At 47.3% G+C, this 22,380-nt stretch overlaps 1 protein-coding gene across 1 annotated transcript in view; it reads left to right on the top strand.

Annotated features, from left to right (window-relative positions):
- Positions 1 to 19,064, top strand: part of LOC144147280 (fatty-acid amide hydrolase 2-like) — a 68,609-nt gene extending 49,545 nt beyond the window's left edge. Inside the window, exons 5-8 of the mRNA XM_077679377.1 lie at positions 1,147 to 1,304; positions 2,067 to 2,162; positions 8,822 to 9,015; positions 16,277 to 19,064. Coding sequence (XP_077535503.1) covers positions 1,147 to 1,304; positions 2,067 to 2,162; positions 8,822 to 9,015; positions 16,277 to 16,703 — 875 coding nt within the window. The 3' untranslated portion in view covers positions 16,704 to 19,064. The remainder of the gene's footprint in view (positions 1 to 1,146; positions 1,305 to 2,066; positions 2,163 to 8,821; positions 9,016 to 16,276) is intronic.
- The last annotated feature ends 3,316 nt before the right edge of the window (positions 19,065 to 22,380 follow it).

The following is a 22,380-nucleotide window of genomic DNA, read 5'->3' as shown; positions in this document are numbered from 1 at the left end:
CCTGTCCTGGAATGTAAGCGGTGCGGCTTCTGTGTTCAGCGCTGAGCACCTTCAGTGTTTTTTTTTTTTTTTTTGCACAGTCAAGTGAATAGTGTACTAAAGTGCAACGACTCGGGGAAAACTGCCTCATGGTGTTCCGTGGTGCAGTTGATGCTGTTCTATGAACCATGAGCCACGCACCATGGTGCATGGTATGTGGCCCATATCTGGGCAGATATATAAATATTAACTCGCCTTTATTATTTAGAACATACATTACTTGCACCAGTGGTGCTAGGAAATCATTTCACACAAGTAATTTCAAGCAAGTCGGGCAGGCGTTGGTTTTGTAGCATATTAATTGTAGTTGGCAACCGAAAGGCAGCCTTTTCTGGCAACTTTGTTCGAATCTTATAGCACACGAAAGATGTCACACACATATGTAGCCAGCGATTGGAACTGTTCCGTAGGCGGTGTAAACTCTAAATCTGTTTGTCAGCAGTGAGCCTGCAGCAACAGCCCTGCAAAGCCGTGCTACCTACAGGTGTTCTGTTACCAGTTGAGATAAGATAGTGTGAGAAATTCCTTCAGCATTGTTAGACTTGGGGTACACAACCATGCTGCAGAGTTTTGAAGCCATCAAACCATTTAGTCTGAACATATTTGATCCTCTATGCTACAACAAATAAACATGACGTGCCGCCTTCATTGCTCAACGCCTCATTACGGTAATATTAGCGGATTCATAACCTAGACTTTACTAACTCTGCTAATTAGCATCATGAAAGTGTATCAGCTCAACTGCGGACACAGCCTATTGCTATATATATGAAGGGGTCAAGCGGACAGTTATGCCAACTAGGTAATTTATGCTTTGCATCCGTCTTATTTTGCTTGGTGTCGGCAGAAACGAAGTGACAGCGTTTATAAGAAGTACGAACGTCAAAACTAAACGACCGAAATTCGAGAGGAAATCGTCATGAGCTGTACCAAAAAGCATTACTTTTCCCAGGCTTCTAACCCAATGGCAACAACGCTGCAAGCCAACCTTTTTTGGTATTCACTGTAATTACTCTTTCTATTACCCGTGTATTTGTCTACGAGAGGGTGAACGTCGTGATACAAATCACTGAAAACTGCATCCAATGTTTTCCTGTTTTAACGCAGGCATCATGTCGTATGAGGGTCACCGGCACCCGTTCAACGACGAGCTAATGAAGCTGTATTCGACGGGACCGATGACGCGTTACGCCTGTGACCTTGTGGCAATGCTAAAGGTCATGCTTCCTCCCGAGCAGCGTGCGAAGATGGAGCTGGACAAGAAGGTGAGACCCGTACTGTTCCACTCTTTGTTTCAACGCTGTTGATCAAAGCGGAACAGAAGTTACACAGCGAAGTTATTGGGAAGCACTTCCGAGATATTCGAGGTAGGGCTGTTACATCTTACTATTGGTTTGAACAGACAAGTGTGGAATGCGTCCAGAAGCTTCTGCCTTCTGCGTAATAGCCTTTACTGAAGTACTACGTCGAATGCTTCCATTGTAGGACTGTTTTATTCAACCATCATCTTCGAAAATAATTGCTCCGGTTATTTTCCTATAAACGGTAGCCCTTTTTGCAAAGAAAAACTAAGCCTCCGGCGGTTTTAACCACTCGGTGGCCAGTTAGAGCCGTCGTAATGCTTCTTATAACCGGGGTTCGATCCTTGTAGCAGCGACCGTTATTCTGATTGAGGCAAGAAATAAAAACGCCCGGGTGCCGAGATTTTGGATGAAAAGTTGTCGCGGGGTCCACATGATTCCCTAGCCATCCACTATAGCAATTCCCACATGTAGCTACGCCCTGTATCACTCGCTCCCCTCCAACCGGTTCGTCTTATTGGTCCTTGTTGATCATATTTCCCTATCTCGCCGAACTCCCCCACTTCCCGCCATTTTCTCAAATTATACGATCATGGGCGGCGGGCGATACTGACAGGCAGCGAGTGCGCCTTCTTGGTTTCTCATAGGCCACCCGGGAGATCTCCTGGCACGAAAATTCCGAATATTGAACGTGACGGGTACTCCGGTACGATTTTTTTTTCGCAGGTGGAGCTCGGTAAACTCAGGGTCTTCTACGCGGACGACGAAGGCTGCAGTTTCTTCAGCAGAGTCCATCCCGACATGCGGGAGGCTGTGCGCAAGGTGATGACCATGCATAAATTTGTTGTTGGCTTGTAAAAGTTTTTGCATGGAAGGGGCACGATACTGTCATATTTCTTGAGCGACAGTTTATTAAATGGCAATGCGTACCAAATAAAAAAATATTACTCACCCCACATCTAAGCAATTTCTACTCTGGATTTGTACCTGAATTCAGTGTTGGAAACGGGAGCATTATCTGTGACCAGTACTCGGAAATTGGCACTGATCCGCGGCGGCTCTAAAAAACATGGGGAAAGTGCATATAACATTTTTCTTTGCCCAGTTTATTTTTTTTTTTTTTTTGCACTTGGCGTTACTGGCTGGGTCTTGAATATCAGTTCGCAATAGTGCACATGCCGGGTCTTCTAAGTGTAAACAGAAGGTGTAATCTTCAATCTTGCAGTTGACAGTTTATAGAATTGCCGTAGTTGAATTGCAATATTTCCATATTTCCTTGAAATTTAGGGTAGTGGAATATAATTATTTGGCGCGTGTTGTTGATGAAAAACTTCTCGTATGTCACGAGCAGCTACGAATGGCCACCGTATCCTTAAACACTGGCCCCACTCGATTTGCATTGCCCAACGTAGTGATGTTGTGGTGGTTGCAAGGAATGTATTTCACCTATAGCATGGCGGAAATATCTCTAGGGCCAGTCCTTTCTCGCTTCGAGCATGGCTAAATATCTTAGGTGTAAGTCTTAGGTGTTTATGGTTATACCCAAGTCCCAGGAATTTTGGTATAACCATAAAACACAACCAGTGTTAGAAATTATGGGCCCCTCTTCGCTTTAGCAAGAAGGAAAATTCGACGGAAGTTTAAACAGCACAGAGTCGAGGCAGACAGAAATTTGGCCGCCGGAATCAACGCCCTTGGCGCCGTTGTCTGTTGATCCGATGTGTGATTCTCTGCTTATTCGAAGACTACTTCCTTAACAGAGACGTATGCTTGTTCCAGTTTTCCTAGAAAACCTATGCGACGGCGTATGGTGGCTACGTTTTGCTAACATACGCACTCTTTCACGTTTGAGTTTGGTTCGAGTGCGCAGCTCGTCGAAACTAAAATTATATCTACTCGATTTTTATCTGTGGTGCAATTGACTTCTACAATTAGTATTAACTGATGTACCAATTGTATTTTCGTCTTGATGTAAATACCTTATTATCGTTTTGTTTGACTTAGTGTCGTTTCGTTGTTTGTAAAGAATCTTCGTGTTGCCCATGCGCTGATATAGAGTTTGTATAGCTTGCACTAACTGTTTGTTGCACTAACTGTGAGATTGTATGAAAAGCTGAGCACTCGCAAAATGAGCCTTCCCTTTCACTAATGTTGATGCTGGCGTGAAAGAGCGACGATATATGTGGCCTGATGTGCGCATACATGTTGCTGCTCCATTGTACTGAAACCTGTAGCACAACGCATTAATCTTGGGCCAGTCAGACTTCAAGCTGCAGATTTGTTCTAAACTGGTCTTTACGAGGAGTGCAGCAGCATGCGGTGAAGAAATTGCCAATATTTATTCATTTATTTGTGGAGCGAAAATACATTCACACCTCAGGAGGGCAAAAAGACGAGGTTCTTCCTTGCAAAGTCAACCAGTACTCAGCACAGAGCTCATGTTTGAGTGAAATAATGAAATAAAATCTCACCTAGAAATACTTGCTCATCCTACGCTAACAAAACATAATTTGCATTACTTACAAAGTGTTCACTCCACATCTTCAGCTGTCACGTTACAAGTGAAGAGCCCTTGGTCAATTGTTCGGGTTAATCACTGAGTACGTTATTTAAATGTGTTAAATAAATTTATTTAGGCGGGATGGCATTTGCCACCTCACTAGGTGAAGGAATGCATGCAACCCTTTACCAAGGCTCAGGAAGCATTGCGAACTATGGCGGAGCACGGAGTTAAGGACTCTGACTTGCAGCTCAAGGGCAGCTTACTACTGAACTTTTATAATAAAGAACTGAACCCGTGCAGCAAATGCCGCTTTCAAGAGGCAAGCACATATTGCGTGAATAACATTGAACGTATCTCTTTCAGTTCACCTCCAATACCCCAGGCGGCACAGAAAGTGTGCCCCAAGACCGGCCCGTCTATGGCCGCTTTCTGGCATGTCCGGCCAGCATCCAGGTTCTGGCAGCCACTGATCATGCGTTGAACGGCCAACATTCGGCAACCAGCGCTTAGGTATTTTTCCGTCCGCCCGTGTCCAGACGCACAACGGCAGCTAACCGGCTGCCAGATATTCAGTTCTCTTACGGCTGCCGATGTTGAGAAAGAGAACGGCCGAAGTACGGCCTTAGGGCATCCGTTTTTTCTTCGGGAAGCGGTAATCGGCCGAAGCACGGCAAGCGACCGGCCACAGAATATGCGAATTCTTGCGGCAGTTGGTGTTCGAAAGGAGACAGGCCGGAGCGCGGCTGCCGTGCATTCGTTGTTTCAACGGTGAACCGTTCGTCCGGTGGTAGAATATTCGTTTTCTTCGGGCAACCAGTGTTATGAAGGATACCGGCCGACGTACGGCCCCAGAATATACGTTTTTCATTCGGTTAACTGTCCTCGGCCGAATTACGGCAAGCGAATGGCCACAGAATATTTGGCAACCGGTGTTCAAGAGGAGACCGGCCTACGTAAGGTAACTGGTTATACGTCATTTTTTCGGCAAACGGCATACAGCCGAACAACGGCACGCGCCTGGGCGCCGAGAATTCATGCACAGACGTGTTTTGAAGGAGACCGACCGGTTTTTTCCTGGGGGAGAAAAAGCCGTTAGGGAGCCGAACGACGGGGATGCGTTTTTCATCCGCTCCGTGTTTCTACGTTTTAAATGAACGAGCATCGTTTGTCAAACAGTAATGAGTGTTTTCGGTGAACGGGCAAGGTGCAAGGACTCACTGGACATTAGCAGGGAACCTTTTAGGCCATCTAAATGTCATTTATTGCCACAAGACTGTGCCACACCGACGGGTGAGCTAAGCCTCGCCAGTCATCGCCGCTACCACACCTCTGCCGCCCGCTTCGTCGACGCATCAGCTCGAGGCTATTCGCCCCCTCAAGAAATGGAGAGCATTGGAAACATCGACCCGGCAGAAATGTCCGATCCGAGATGGAGATGGTTCACCAAAATAACTGGCCTGCAAGGGCGTCGAGCAAGCGGCCACCACGCAGGAGCTAAACCGCCATCATGTCAAGGACTCCCCGCCAAAGAAAGGCAAGTGGGAGCAAAAGCGCAAGTTATTCTGTTTACAATTAAACTGCGGCGAGCAATGTTGCACTATGTTGTTGGTGATAAACGTAGAAGAGACTCGCTCGTGCATTGGTAGGATCAACTTCATGCCCTGCACTATGTTACTTCATGGGATTTTACGACTGCCTATTTAGAAAAAAAAATATTTTAAATTTGCGATAACAGAGCCTTGTCACTGACGAAGCCTAGCTGTTAATTTAGTTCTGATGTTTGAAGGTGAGCTTAGCTACTCTTGGGATATGACTCATTTGGTTAAACATATTCGCCAGCATCCTAGCAAACACGGCTTTGTCAGGATTTTCACGCACGATTTGGCTCTTGCAATAGATAAGCTTAAAGTGGTTGACTATATATTCATGGACTGCAAAAAAGCAAATGATGGTGTTTCATATCCCCTTCTGCGTTGTACATTTCATCCTATTAACTGAATGAATCGGTTTTAAGTGCGAATGCACTTCTTAAGCGAGCCTGAAGCGTCCGCCGCCGTCCGCATTCCGCCGCCGTCCGCATAGCAACAGCTGCGGGTGCGCGCGCTCCTCGTCTTCCTTGGCAACAGGGGGAGATGGGCGCGCGCTGCCTGGCCGCTGACATGGCACATACCCACGTGGGGGATTGGCCAGGAATCTCCTCGTCTTCCTTGGCAACGGGGGGAGATGGGCGCGCGCTGCCTGGCCGCTGACATAGCACATACCCACGTGGGGGATTGGCCAGGAATCGGGCGTGAGAAGGGCTAATGCACCCGCTTAAAGGAGTACTGACACGAAATTTCAAAGCTGAGATCCGCTCTAGCAATCAAGTACAACGACAACACAAATAGGTGTCTGTGCATGGCACATACCCACGTGGGGGATTGGCCAGGAATCGGGCGTGAGAAGGGCTAATGCACCCGCTTAAAGGAGTACTGACACGAAATTTCAAAGCTGAGATACGCTCTAGCAATCAAGTACAACGACAACACAAATAGGTGTCTGTGAATAAACACATCTTTCTTTCTTTGTAGTTGTGTGTGTGTGTGTGTGATCTCTCTTTCGCGAACATTACCGAACCGCGCAAATTCAACTCCTGCATTCGCACTTTCACATTCTTCCCCTCGGGTAAATGCGGGGAATTTTTTTGCATTGTTATTACTACTGGCCCTATAGCTTTTTTCAGAAGTACTGTGTAATATACCGGGCTCTGGCGAATCAACGTGATTCCGTGTACCTGCAGCTTTATTCGAATTTAATAACATCCTGGTGTGCTCATTCAGAAAGGTTTCTGGATGTTAAACACTGTGTTAACGGCACCTTTACAAGAAAACCTTCATTCCAATTGAATACGTATACCGTAAATTATGCTGCTGTGACAACGGCCGAGGAATATAAATACCTAGGAGTCTATTTAGGGAGTGGTTAGAGGTTAAATAGGCAGGTTCACACCATAAAAGTTACGGCTGCATATGTTCTTGGCTTTCTGAGACGAAATTTCAGTGAACCTCCATCTAACTGAAAAGAACAACCGTATTAAACTCATGTTCGCTCAATCTTGGAGTACGCATGTGTGTTCGTGGATCCGTACACCAAAGAGCTGGTTGATACGCTCGAAAACATACAGTATTCTGTATGTCAGTGCGATTCGTATCAGGTAATTGGCACGCTCAACTTTGAATGAGAGTAAGTAAAAGTAAACTGAAATGGCAGGACGTGAAATATCACAGACGAAACCACAGGTTGAACTTTTTTCGTAACATCTATCATTCGAAAACTGGAGTAGAAGGGGAGAAGTATGTCCAAGCGCCATTCTACATATCGCAAAGTGGGACCGCTAGCTTAAAGCAAATTATTAACTTTCCTTTAAAGGTGACGCCTTGCGCGATTCATTTTATTTTACATCAATACTGCAGTGTAATTATCCTCCACGTATGATTGCATTTACTGTTGACGATTTTCAGCGCGCTTTGTAGAATTATTTTGTTATTTTGTCGCATATTTAATGCTTAGTGTTATGTATCTCCCTTCTGTAATGCATGCAAAGGCAAGCAGGCATTAAATAAATAAATAAATAAATAACACTGAATAAATAAATGAGTAAAAATAAATAAATAAATAAATAAATAAATAAATAAATAAATAAATAAATAAACTTCCAGAGGCAGAAGTTTGCCTCCGTGGGGTTGAGAACCCTACACACTCAACCTTGACCAATAAATTTCTTATTGCCCTATTTGTTGCAGTATGCAAGGTATCCTGTATGCATGCTACCATTGCTATGTTATTGGTTTGAAACAAATTATGTAACTTTAATTGTACGCCTTTCCTTGCGTGAACACAGAGGGATACAACTGCAGCCACCTGAAGCAGGGTGTCATTCGCAACACGTCTAGAATTTTTTTAACGTATAATGACATTAGAAGAAAATTAAGTTCTTTTGCACTAAGTGGTGTGGACGTAACTCATGAAAACAACGTTAAAATAGATTGAAAATGAAAGTACCTGTTATAAGAATACTTTGTGTAGTCATAGCATGAAAGTGTTCCGGAATATTGCCCTAAAAGAAATTGGCTAAAATCGGCGGAATTTATCTCTCTTAAATTCAACCCACTCAAGTATGCGCCCTCCGCCACCTCCCCCCCCCCCCTCCTCTTTCCCCGTTTATTACAGGCAAGCCGCCCCACAGTGGATATCAGGACCTGGACAATACCACCTGGACAATACCACAGAGGATATCAGGACCTGGACAATTCAAGCTCTACAAAGAACTGAATATTTTCTGTGTTCGGCAGTAAAAGAGGCACAGCAATTAAAGGAACGACAATTTGTAAGCACTGTATAATAAATGAATTCTGCTGTCAACTGAGGATAGTAATTAAGCAAGGCTGCGCTGAAAGTTTGACGGCTGGTGGTTGCGCGCGAGCTCACTTTGATGTGGCTGCATTGGACCCAAAATGCTGGGTTTGTGCTGCACTGCGTGAATGAGTCATCTGCTTGCGCGGCATGAAGTGACCGGCCTCAGTGCAGTTAACGTACTGTGGCTGAACTCCAATGCCCGTAGCACGGCCGTATTTCCGGCTGCTTTAGTCCGGCTGGAGTCCGACGACCGCATCTCGGCTGTCCTCCGGCGGCCGTACTTCGGCCGTACACGGGTGGCTTTGGAATGGCCGGAGCCCTACGGCTGGAATCTGGCCGTATGACCGTAAGCCGGTCGACTGGCCGACGGACACTGGCCGTTGGACAGCCATGGGAGTACGGCCGTATACGGCCAAAAGGCCCACATTTGGACATGGGCCGAACATGGCTGCCGGAAAACGGCCGGACAGAAAATCACCGGCCAAAGTACACCGGCTTGTTTTAGGCCGAACAGTCCTGTGCTGCCTGGGAGTACTGCTCTTCATCTTTGCACCCACAATACCAAAATTGTTCTTCCTCTCAGGTGTCGACTCACTTCCAGCAAACGCACGGCTGCCACGTCGAGCACATACGCCTGGAGGCCCTGTCCTGCGGCTTCGAGATGTGGCTGTCCATGCTCAGCTTGAGCAAGGGAGAGCCTGCCTCCCGCTTCTTCACCAATGCCCAGGGGAAGCCCGTGAATCCTTGGACTGAGATCGTCAGGATACTCTTCCGAAGGTATGCCGGCTGCCTTTGTCCTAGTTCCGAGGTGAAAGCCATAAGGACGCCATCCTGCGAGAAAATTCTGTTGTTGTAGTCAAAAAAATTGCTGCCACCGCAGCGGGTAACTAAAACACACATGTGATCTGCTGGTGTTTGAACCCCAGGCCACAACAGTAGCAGCCGGGTGCTCTAACAACTGTCTCCTTTATTTCGAAGCAGTATACGTCTAACCAGCCAAAGAAATTTTCGTGTCCGCGTCAGCAGAAAACTCCCACGCTGCTACTGGCTGCACAAACAAGCAATGCTCCCAGGCTATCACTACCTTCTGGCTACAGCTCTGGCTACATTAATCAACTGCTGGCACCGCCAGGTATCGAACCTGGGCCCGAAGAGAAGCGGAGCGAGAGGTCGCCGTCTTTCCGACTAAGCTACGCCCACATGTGGAGACCGAGGAGGTAGATGGTGGTTTGGATTCAGCGTATGGGAAGGGGGAGGGCGCTCTCTGGCAGCGACGCATTGAACAAGAGTGAGGGGGAAGCAGTGAGAGAGCTGATGCCAAAGACGTACGTGTCGCCCGCCTCCTCACCCTTGCAAAGACGCCAAAAGTTGCCGCCAGAAACAGTGCATTCCAAAGTGCGCAGTAAGGCGCGGGCACAAGCGACATGAAAGAAAGCAAAAAAAAAATTGGCCGCGTATCTGCTCCTTTCGTTGCAAATGCCGTCAAAAGACGATAGTCTTTATCGGCTTTTGCGAAGTAAATGTGCTTTACCGCTCACCTCTCACGTTGTTCCTCTTGCGTCGCGCTCCTCTCAAGGTAAAGACGCCAAATGTTTGCTTAAATCATTTTAAATTTCCCGCGTACGTTCCACTGCTCCAAACCGGGTGTCTCGATGCGAACGCTGCCGTACGGCGAAGACGCACGTTAACCGAGGCACCCTACTTCAACGTTTATAGAACCACGCTTCCCTACTCCACGTGCGTTGCAACCAGAACGTGGAATCTATCTAGTGGAACCTTGCGTAACTGTTGCCGGTTAATTTCTTAAAATAAAGCCAGAAGCTATAGTGGCGCGGGCGACAGCAGGCGACGGCGGAGGGAATTCTTTTTCTGCAGTTGATGAAGTATTTATTTCGCAAAAGTCAAGCATGTTTGTAAAGAAACACTGCAAATATCACTCCTGTATTGATTTTTTGTCTCATATTTCAGTAATGTCTTGTTCTTCTTCAACAATGTTGACAAGTATGAACATTACAACCGGACATAGACGGGTAGATTTAGCTGTGACTATATAAGACTATTGCGCAGGCATTGTTTTGCTTTGGCCGGGTGGCTGAATCGAGTCAGACAGACAGACTGACAGACAGACAGACAGATATACAGACACCAAAATTTCTGGGTTTAAGTCGCCCAAGAAAGACTATCGTCTTTAAAAATACAGAACTCGCGCTCGTGCTGTTCAGGCAGGTGGCGGGCCGGCACCGTGAAGGTGGTAAATTTGAATTGCACTCTATACACCTCCATTCAATTCATCAAGAGAGGAGTAAGACAGGGAGGCGAAGATCGCGATGGGTGTTCGCAGTGAGCGGGTGCCCCGTGTGTGAATTCAAGTGACGCCGCTTGGGTAATCGTTGCGGGGGTCATTTACAGCTTCGCAGTCCAACCACCTTCACGGCATGGATTGGAGCCAATTTTTTAAAGACGATAGTCTTTCTTGGGCTACTTAAACCCAGAAATTTTGGTCTGTCTGTCTGTCTGTCTGTCCGTCTGTCCGTCTGTCGGTCTGTGACTCGATTCAGCCACCCGGCCAAAGCAAGACAATGCCTGCGCAATAGTCTTATATAGTCACAGATAAATCTACCCGTCTATGTCCGGTGTAATGCTCATACTTCTCAGCATTGTTGGAGAAGAACAAGACATTACGCAAATATGAGACAACAAATCAATACAGAAGTGATATTTGCAGTGTTCCTTTATAAAAAAATCAAACACGCTTGACTTTTGCGAAATTAAATACTTCATCAACTGTAGAAAAAGAATTCACTCCGCCGTCGCCTGCTGTCGCCCGCGCCACTACAGCTTCTGGCGCCATTTTAAGAAATAAACCGGCAACAGTTACGCAAGGTTCCACTAGATAGGTTCCACGTTCTGTTTGCAACGCACGTAGAGTAGGGAAACGCGGTTCTATAAACGTTGAAGTAGGGCGCCTCAATTAACGAGCGTCTTCGCCGTACGGCAGCGCTCGCATCGAGACACCCGGTTTGGAGCAGTGGAACGCGGGAAATTTAAAATGATTTAAGCAAACATTTGGAGTCTTTACCTTGGGAGGAGCGCGACGCAAGAGGAACAACATGAGAGGTGAGCGGGAGAGCGAAAGGAGGCATTTACTTCGCAAAAGCCGATAAAGACTATCGTCTTTTGACGGCATTTGCAACGAAAGGAGCAGATACGCGGCCAATTTTTCTATTATTATATTTAATTTAAATACAGTGATACAAAAACCGTTCACAAATCGGGGCGCTTAATATATACAAAGTGAAACGGGTAACATGACAATTGCCCTCTTGCTAGCGCGCTAGTAAGTGGGCAATAATACACACTTATTAGGAACAGAATACTGGTCAGGTCTAAAAACGTTTTGTTGATATTAAAGTGCGCTATCTAAGCATGTTGCCAGTGCAGACCAAAAGCTGTGGTCCTTGTCGCTGTTTGTTTCTTTGGTGCACATACAAACTCGGGGGACTGGCCAAGAATCGCGAATTTCGAGGAGGCAATGTGCCCGCTTCACAAAATCGACAATGTGTAAAAACGTGTGTCGCATGACATAAACGTGATGGCACGTAAGCACAGCACGCATGCACCAGCCAAACAGAACAGGTTGTGGGTATCTGATCTGTTGCAGTCTGCTTGGTGAGTAATTTGAACTGTAAGAGGAAGGAGCGAGAGCGAAGAGACGCATATATGGTTTGCCACAACACAGTGTCTAGAGTGCCGTCCGACGGCACTCTAGCTGATCGTTGCAGGCATGGCTAGAGTGGCGTCCGACGACATTAGAATATTTAACACTAGGCTAGCACCGACCAGAGTGTCTGTCGTTGTAGTGTAAAGGATCCGCCTTAGCTTATTGATCCTAGAGTCGGTAGTTCGAGACCAGCTCTCTCCTAGGGTTTTTTTTTTCATTATTTCATTGAAGTGTAATTTTTGTGCCTTAGGTTACTTTTAATGTTTTAAATGATTTTTGTGTGTGCGTTAACTTATGTTATGTTTAGGTTAGGTTGCCTAGCTTTGCGTTATCTAGAGCGATGTACTGCCAGACGCGGCAATTTGGTCATAAAACGCCGGTGGACGTCGATATAGTGGAGTGCTTATAAAACCATCGGACGGAACTCTAGACACGGCCTTGCCACAAAAATGTGGCTGGAAGTACTTGTCTTCAAAAGAAAAAGAAAGCCAAGAAACGGATACAAATTTGATGTTGTAGCAAATTAGTTGGTAATAAGTATCGCGAGGACTTCAACTCACATAAGCATGGTTAAGTTCCTCGAGGAATTTTCCCGAGGAACACCCCTTGCACACATCCAGTTATGCCACGTATACTTTAAGGGGATTGGAAAAGTACCTATAAAGTATGGATGCGCCCATCGCAGTATACAGGGGAAAGCTGGTTTATTTTCAGCAGACCCTGCTGCCATTTGTGGTTTGCAAGGATGAGTCTTCGCGGCCACTTAAAAGGAAGCGTTGTAGAGTAGCGCATTTGTTTTGCGTTCAGGTGGTTGTGTTTAGGTCAGTTTAGGCGATTGCAAGGCACTGTTTATTAGTCACATTAAGAAAAGCGTACCGCTGCACCAGACTCCATTTACGTGCCCTAGTTTCATTGTACATTTGTTTGCAGCGACTACACATTCCCTGTATTTGCTTCACAATGCAATCTTGAGAGAGATACCAGAGCTTTGTTTCTCGTAGACGTGGTGAAATGTACGTTTCAAGTCAATGGCTTTATAGAATCGCTTGTGATCGGCCCAGGAAGTGATGTGGAGGAGGCGTTGCCATTTATCCAAGGGACAAAATGTGCGTGCAACTACACATACTTGACCCCCAAGATGGCAGTGACGACTCTGGGAATGTCTGTGCCATACAAACAAACCCGAAATTTTAATGTCCACTGTGTGCATATCTAAAGCAAAACCAGTGTGAGATCATGTACTTCGTGACCGCGCACTTTCCGTGGATTACCCGTGATAACAGTACCTGGGCTAGCACTGTACGAGGCTTTAACGACATTTACAGACCAGAGAACACAACTTTACTGAATTTGTGCTTGAACTGTTTGGTTTTCAGTGCCACACCACTTCAATTCAATGAACAATACGACTGTGTATACGGTAGAATCTCGATGATGAGAATCTCGCGGGACCGCGAAAAATATTCATATCTGAAATTCGTATGAACCAACGCAGAACAAAACAAAATAGCGATAAAAAAATTTTTTTTCTTACTTTCGTGTGAAGAAATCCACGATGGTTTTCATCTTTTTTCTAACCTCCATGTTGCCGAGCAGTCGTTTCTGGACTTTTACCTCCTAACTCGCGGTGCCCAAGCCAACTACACGTACGCCGCAACAGTCAAGGCGCCAACGGCATGGCGCGTTTTTGCAGGCGATTTGTGCCTGCGATTTTTTTCGCGCCCGCGTTGACAATTCCCCACCCGTGGCAGCTTTTTGCCTCGGTGAGAAAGTGACGCGCGGCAGTGGAGGAGCATGACTTGCGCTAATGGGGGGGGGGGGGCGAGTTTCGAGGCGCTCGAGACAGCCGGCTGGCAGATACCCAACCTCCGACACGCATTATATGCGGATGATCTAACACTCTGGACTACCTCTGGCTCCAGCGGCGAACAGGACGCTCTCCAACAAGCCGTGGACGAAACCATCTCCTACCTTCGTCCGAGAGGCCTCACTTGTGAACCAGCCAAATCCGCCCTCCTCATCCTCAGGGCACGGTCCAGAAGACTCGCTCTCCCACCCACCCCCGACCCTCAATATAACTATATTAGGTCAACCAATACCCACAGTGCCTACTCTCCGGATCCTTGGAGTCCCCTTTCATCATGACGGCACCGGAGCAGGCATCCATCACACAGCTGACTAACCTTATACGCAGGATACGCAGTAAAAATCACGGTCTCACGGAATCGAACACATGCCGATTAGTGCAAGCTCTCCTACTGAGCAGAATGACATACGCCACGCCGTACCTTAACCTTCAGCAGCACGAAACCACCAAGCTTGATGCCTTAATTCGCAAGGCCTACAAGGCGGCACTCGCCTGCCCACCTATACATCAAATGATAAATTGCTAAGGCTGGGACTACATAACACCCTTGCTGAGCATATTGAGGCACAACGCGCCTCTCAACTGCGACGGCTAGCGCTCACCCCAGCAGGCCGGGCAGTTCTCCAAGCGCTGGGTTGGCCATCGCCGAATCATGCGGAGCAGCCCCAACGCCTTCCGCCCACCATCAGGACAAGACTGCACGTGACTCCCATACCACAGCATATGCACCCCACCTACAACCGAGGCCGGCGGGAGGCACGAGTCCGTTACATCAATACGAAATATGAAGCCGACCCTCAGGTTCGTTACACAGACGTCGCCCATGACCTAACATCAACCCGCACCACCCTTGTCGCTCTCAACTCCACAGGGCAGATTGCAACTGCCGCTACATACTGCTCATGCAAGGTCGACACTGCCGAAGCCCTAGCAATCGCCCACGCCGCAACAACCCACTCAGGCCTTCACTCCCTAACAATCATCTCCGGATCCCAGCAGGCCTGCCGCCTCTACCAAGAAGGCCTTGCAGAATCCCTCTCCTTGCAGAATCCCAGGCCATCCCTCTCCTACAACGGCTCGCCGAAGATGTTACCATCACACTCATTTGGGCACCTGGTCACGCTGGACTCCCAGGGAACGAAGCATCGCATGCTGCCTCTCGAGCGCTTCACTCCCGGGCATTCCCATCCAAGGAACCGGCGAGCCGGACACCTCAGTTATCCTCACCTGACTTTCACCCCTCGACACCACTTCCAATGCCCTTCTATCTCACTATACCCACACACGAAGAACATACGCTCCTCCTCATCACACGCTCACCAACTACGAATGTTACACATACCGCCGACTACAAACTGGCACATTCTTCAATCACGCCATCCTACACCATATCGCCCCCACTATATACCCTTCCCACTGCCAGCACTGCAATACCCCTCTCACCACTTACCATCTAGTATTCTCCTCCCCATACTCACCTTACCCCCTCTCATCCCCCTCCCTGGAGCAGTGGGAGACTGAGCTGACCAGCCCGGACCCAGCCCGCCAGCAGGCCCTGGTCTCCCGGGCTGTCCAGTCAGCGCGGTCACGAGGCCTTCTGGACTAAGGAGGCCTCCCACACCCCTTCCCCCTTCCCCTGTTGCTCCAATAAACGTTCACCACCACCACCACCACCGCCGATGTTTAGGCTCACCACCCCGGCAAATATTTCATTGGCGCTGTCACTAGCGGCGCGGATGACTTCTTATAGTACCGTTTCCGCTCACATTATCACCCTCTTTACCGCACAAGCAACTTCGTGGGTGCCCCTAGCGGCATTTTAGCGGTCGCTCGAGCGCCCGCACCACTTCGCGGCTGAAGTCGCCATGTTGCCGCCGCTGGCCGCGCCGCCCGCAGCTTCCGGGTGGTTCCGCGGTTGCGCCAGTGCGCCTGTGGCGTGCGCAGCGCAGTTTTGTGAGTAGAAAACAGTCCGTCCGTTGGAGGAAGAGTGACAGAGCGGAGAGAGCCCGCACGTCGCTTCCGCTTGCACGCTCGACAGACGGGCGCCTCGCCGGCTTGTTCGTATCACCCGCCCAGCCGCTTAGGTCCGTCCGTAACAGCCTAAATGTTTCGCACTGCAAACAATGGAATTTCGTCAGGACTTGCCAGATATTCGTATCACCCAGAATCGTATCATCGAGATTCCACTGTAGATTGAATTGTCGCCAAGAATTTCTGCTCTTATAACCAATCAACATAGTGTATGTAGTACCAGTAATCGGAAACCTATGGTCACTAGCATACTGAATGATGAAAAAAATCAGTACATGTACACTATCTAACCATATGTAAACAGTAAATATATACATCTTAGATAACCACGTGGGATGCGTATTTTATACAGCTTCGCTGGTCATCCACGCACACCGCGTAGAAAAGCTCATCAATTTTTGCTTTCATTCCTGGTGCAGGTCAGAACACACCTTCCCTGCTATGGTGATCACCATCATCGAGCGGTACCTGCTTCCAAAGCCGGACTCCAGCTACGCGCGCCGTTACGTTGCCATGGCACGGGACCTGAAGCAGCGGCTCCTATCCACCCTTGGTGAAGACGGCGTGCTCATCTGCCCTGCCGCCCTAGGCCCGGCACCGTTTCACAACGAGCACGCCATGCGACTAGGACAGATCACACTCACGGCGGCGGCCAATGTTGCCCAACTTCCCTCCACTGCGGTTCCCACCGGCATGACCTCCGACGGCCGGCCTTTGGGGGTGCAGGTCATCGCCGGACCGTACATGGACCGCCTGTGCCTTGCAGTTGCAGCGGAGCTCGAGAAGGTCTTTGGAGGATGGCAGGCACCGTTCGAAATAGTTGGCAAAGGCTCCTCACGGCTGTAGTGTGCCGGTGTAGGTGTTAAGTGGCGGGATGGTAAACATACCGGTGTTGAGCTGCTAAAGCTTATAACAAGGTTTTGTTCAAGCACTTGGCATTCTACTTAGACCCCTGATCGCTGGGTGGACTGCCTGTGTTGATTTCAATCCCCCAGGTGGCGGCATTTCTCCGCATGGTGGTTTCAGGGGCAACTTAACCAATCGTGCGAACTGTATCTGTACGGTTACGATGCAGTAGAAGCACTGAGAAAGCCCATTCCGTTAGGGTCAAACTCTGCATCACTTCCGTGGGGGTAGCCATACCGTACGTACTCGTAGTTTCTCCATGTGTCATTAGTGACCTTTTTGTCGTGATCTCGAACGTTGCACCGCCATTTTTACACAAATCAAAGCAACAGAGTCGAAGAATTGCCAGTTACGGTGAAACTGAATGTGAAAGAACTATGCAATGCACTGTGCAGTTTGCACTGCTACTGACGGTTAGCTTAGTTTACCTCCGACAATTCGTGAGCTGGTAAAAGCTGAATCTTTGATTTTGGGGTAAACGAGTGGTAACTGTTATCAATCGTGTTTGATAGAATTCTGTGGCTTGCGTACAAATCACAAGGCACTGTATTTAGTGCTTATGCATGTCTTCCAACTAGATTGACCACACAATTTTTATTAATGTAAAAACTGAATACCTCGTAATGACTTTTACATTTACACAATATTTTTATGTCTAGGTAAAATATATATTAGCGAATTTTCTCCTCGTAAAAAGTGGCTTCAATCTTCTGCGTAATACATCGTATAGGTATTAATCCATGCTTCTAGTTCACAAAAGCATTGCTTGGAGGGTGTTTACTCGGGAAGAATTGTTTGCCCATTACGTCTACTTTTACTGTAATTTCAATACAAAAAGATCTACATTGCCTTGGGAACAGGAGTTGCTTTACAGGGATTTCAGCCACTATGCAAATAATGTTAGGTGGTCTGCAAAGAATAGTATCTTGCCTTGCCAAACCATTTAGCACTTGGTATTCATGCGAAGTGTGAAACCACAAGTTCTGCTGTATTTTTGGTGAGCACAGCTAGGAACCTGTTACTCCTGCAATGCAATAATTTATAAAGTTCTTTTCTTTTCTTTCCAACTGTGTGAATTGTAAATGAACGCCCTGACAAATGAAACTTTTATAATTGCACGTGCCTTTTTTCTGTCTTTAACCGTAGGTACGGAGTCTCGTATGAAACTAATATTGCAGACTGTTCAGGCGATTTGTTATCTCTGCCTTTGGCCAAACAGAAGCAAGGGTTGAGAAGCACATATAAAAATAATTTATTTCAATATATTAGGAATCTTCCTCAGAAATTGAGCTGTTGTTCCCAGGCTTGGGCTCTCAGAATAGACCGGCCTGTCCATGACTCTGCTTGATTCTTTTCTGTAGTCAAATCAACGTGCGATATTATAATAAAAATCGCGCAGCCCTAATGATGTCTGTGAATTAGTGGCAAGTGTGAAATTCTTCAGACGCGGCTAGCGGAACAATCCTTTTAGCGGAACAATAATTTTGTTCTTTTGGATTGTTCCGCTAGCCGCGTTCTTTTGTTCTTTTTGAACAGGCCATTTGTTCTTTTCGAAGCTCTTTTCAAAAATTTCTGCTTTTTCTTAAATCAGGAGCAACAGACGATCAACTTTGATGTGAAAGCCCCTCTAAACCCTGTTCTGTGACGATCCCTAGGACGGGCACTGTACTGCTGAACGGTCAGTGTTTGACGACGGTCTGCAGAAGCCTATCATTTTAGCGCTGACTGAAGTGACGATATTAAAGTTTTGCTACTATAGTTAGCCAGCAAACCGGGTATCAACCCTTTGTATTTTGCGCACAACTTTCAAGGCAACCCAGCCGTGCGAACATGCAGCGAAAATTCTTTTTGTTCTACAGAAGTAAAGAAACTGTCTGAAGTAGGAACTGTCTTGTGGCTTATGCACAGGCATTTATATTTTCTTTTAAACCTGCCTTATTCAACAAAAGTTGTTTAATTTTCAAGAAAGCACCTTCTGGGGAGTGATCCTCCTGACTTGACTGTCATTGTTCCAATGTTTGGTTTAAACTATCCATAACCGCCCTCCAGCCGTTCAACGCCGTATCTTGATACCCTTATCGAGAAATATTTGTACCCTTGTCAGCTTTTTTGTGGTTTGCTTTGGAGTCTTCGTTTTTTTGTTTTTGTTCGAACCTTTTTCGTGCATCACAATTGTATACTTAGAACGTGTAAAGAGTTTTTGTATAAAAGCATTCTAGCAATACAGAGGATGCCGTAATGTTCGACCTTTGAACGTTTTTGTTTCAACGTGCATCCATGAGATACTAATAAAATTTTCAGCATGGAATTGCTAACATGACTTGTTTTATGGGCTTCAGCAGGGAATTCCTTCCACCGTGGTCATGTGGCTGCGGCATCTGCAACGTTCCGTCCATGAAAATGATTGCTCTTCTATTTACTTTTGCTCTTTGATGATGCAGAGACTGCATACTTTTCCGTTATATTTATCCTTTCAATTGCAAATTCTATTTCGTTCTCCAAGCTTACGCAAAAATAAACAGCTTTCTTTAGTAGTCATTGGGCTAAGTTTACTTTAAGAAACTTTCATTGTTTTACACACGCAATTTAGAAAACACACCATTGCTTTGCTGCCTGCTAAATTTCTTGTGGGCCAATAATTGAATGATTAAAATTCGATTCATTGTATTCATCACATCAATCCGTGCCGTGGTGCTCATTTAGAACGAAGGGTTAACATGACTACATTGTTGCTAATGACAGGTCTTCGCTGCTACAAATGAAACTGAACTTGGGAATCAACTAATTTGCTGAATATGTTAACGGGGTTTGCACAGAAGTGCAGACTGCAAAAGCAAGTACTTGTTATCAAACATTTGCCTTGCGACGTGAATGCAACTATGCGTAGAGATTCACCTCGGGTTGTCAGAGAAAATCAGCGCAGGAAGCCATGGTGTGAAACGCACCAGTGCTCTCCCAGAGCTACTGCCAGATGACGCCTTTTTGTACGGCGCATTTTTTCTACTGTCGCTGTAGTATTTCTTCTAATGACGCGAAAATCAAGAATCCGTGTAAATGTTCATGAAGAAACATTGAAAGCGTCACTTATGTATTGATGTTTTGCCCGATATATGCGAAATGTTTTGTTTTTGTTCAACAGTGTTTACGAGTATGAACACTGCTGCAAGATATAGATGGTTAAGAATGGTTGTGGGTATATAAATGTCTTGTTTAACGTCTGTTTAACTTTGGTAGGGCGCCTGAATCGAGGGACATACAGACACACCAAAATGTCCGCGTTCAAGTATCCGAAGTATCAAGTATCCCAAGTATTTAAAAAGAGCGCGAATGGGGAAAAGCCCTTGCGCCAAAGCTCACCTTTCGCACTTCCGTCCCCGCTGGGGGCTGAACAGGTCACGGCCTGGCTGAAGGAGAGGCAGGCGCGTGTGCTCGCCGCTCCTCAACTCCGGCCGTGAACAGGTAGAAACAAGTCGGAGGGCCGCCGCGAGGGGGAGCAGAGGGTTCTGTAAGCCTTTCCGTCGATCACATTCACGCCCAGGGTCCAAGGTTTGGTCCCTTAATTTTTTCCAAAACCGTCTTCTTGGCGCGTTTAGTCTTACAGGTGACTAAGTTTTCTTCGCGAGGACTAAATGCTGCAGTTTGCTGTCCTTTTGCTCCCCCTTTTGTCTAAGAGTGCAAGCACGGGCACTCTGCTGTGTCCGGAACGCTATGCGTAGTTCAATAAGCGGGCACAACTTCACTGGAAATTATTAACGTTGCCTCTCTCTAAGATTCCCCTCAAGGCTACTTCTACCCTCTTCTCCACTTAGGCCTGGGGCCACCGTTTCCGAGGATATTATTTTTTCATTCTCTAAGACGTGTTCGAGCAGTCGACAGCACTAAAATTTCCGTGTGCTAAATAATTTTTGCAACTTGTTTAAACGCAACAATCTTTGCAGAGTGCGGACACGCAAAATTTCGAGTTAAGACTACATTGATGCAGGAATGCGGAAGCACTTCACGGGTGCTGCTGAAGTAGGCGCTTGGGTATCCTTTACACATACTCACACAGGCGCTGCTGGCATATTGAGAAAGCGGGATATATAGACGGAATGGCGGAGATCTAAATAGCCTAATAAAAGCTACCTTCCCCTACGAGCCTGCCAACATGCCGTATTAGTGTGTAAGAAAATACAGGGAACTGAATACTTTTACACAAATTACCGACTAAAACATACGATAGCTTTTGATTTGTTTTAGCTGGAAGCACCTACACACACATGTGCATACGCAGGGGCGCGCGCACACACAAACACGGACACAAACTTTCGCTTCAGGGCTCCTGAAAAGACAAATCTGAACCATCGGTTCATGGCTCGTGTGAACAGGAGTTTACTTTGTGCTTGGCAGATAGCTTTGGAGAGAGGGAGAAACACTTTATTATAATCGGGCCCTTAGGGGGCGGGTGGCCAGCAGCCGCAGCTGCTCAGCGACCTTGGCTGCTCTGTCCGTCAGGGCTTGTTGCGTCGTCAGGTCAGAGCAGCCCAGCACCGCCTCCCATAGCTCCAGGGTGGTGATTGGGGGTATGCAGTCGTCGGGACAGACCCACATGTGGTGCTGTACGGTAGTCTTCGCACCGCATGATGTGTAGTTCTGGAGAGGAGAATAGGGAGGGGTGAATACGGTTAAGGAGAGCTCTGTTGCGTAATGATTCTGTTTTTAGGAGTCTCCAGGGTCATTCTTCCGTGTAGCTAAAGAAAGGGTGGGCGGGGGGAGGTATCTGAGGCGAGAGAGGCGGTAAAATATCGTGATGTCAGGGTAGCCCAAGAGGCTGTCGCGAGCTGACCTGGCTCCGTTGGAAGCAATGGGGCTGGGGTATGCCCGGGAGGTGAGTGCTCGGGCCGTTGCATAAGCTGCCTCATTGCATCCAAGCCCAGTGTGGCCAGGAGTCTATGTCAGTTCTACTTGGGTGGTGGGTGGATCTTGCACAAGAAGTCTTAGGGCCTGGGGTGAGATGGCACCCGCAGCAAAATTTCGAATGGCCGTTTTCGAATCTGATATGAATTCAGGGGTTGGCCGGTGCGACAGAGCTAGTGCGATTGCCGCTTCTTCCGCCGTCGCAGGTTCCGAGGTACGGATAGTGAGGGAGTTGATAGGGGGGTTGTTGCGGGAATTAATGATCGCCAGTGCGAAAGAGTTCTTGTGACGGTACTCGGCGGCCTCTACGTACACTGTTGCGGGCCGTATGGGTAGCGTTCTGCTAAGGCTTTGGCTCGTTGCTCTCTGCGGCGCTGGTGAATATAAGGGAGCACATTGCGGGGTAGGGGACGTACTTTGAGGCAGCCGTGGGTTTCAATAGGTATGGGTTGTTTTGTATCGGCAATGATAGGCGCATTTAGCGGTAGGCGTCGAATGAGGTGTTGGCCGGGGGTAGTTTTGGCTAGGCGGCTTAGTTGGATCATCCGGTGCTCATCTATCAACTCTTGGGCCGTGTTCTAACACCCCGATTCCGTCTAGTCTGGCAGTGGAGCTACCGGGAGACAGTTGCAGAGCAGCTTTGTATATTGTGCGGATAAGGCAATTCATTTTGGCCAGTTCTGAATTAGAGAGGAGGAAGGACTGAAGAGCATAGGTCATT

The sequence above is a fragment of the Haemaphysalis longicornis genome, unplaced genomic scaffold, assembly GCF_048455015.1.
Source record: "Haemaphysalis longicornis isolate Haplotype H1 unplaced genomic scaffold, Haemaphysalis longicornis Haplotype H1 scaffold_7, whole genome shotgun sequence".
Taxonomy (NCBI): Eukaryota; Metazoa; Arthropoda; class Arachnida; order Ixodida; family Ixodidae; genus Haemaphysalis; species Haemaphysalis longicornis.
The sequence above is the reverse complement of the archived record's forward strand: the minus strand, read 5'-3'. Positions and strand labels throughout refer to the sequence as shown.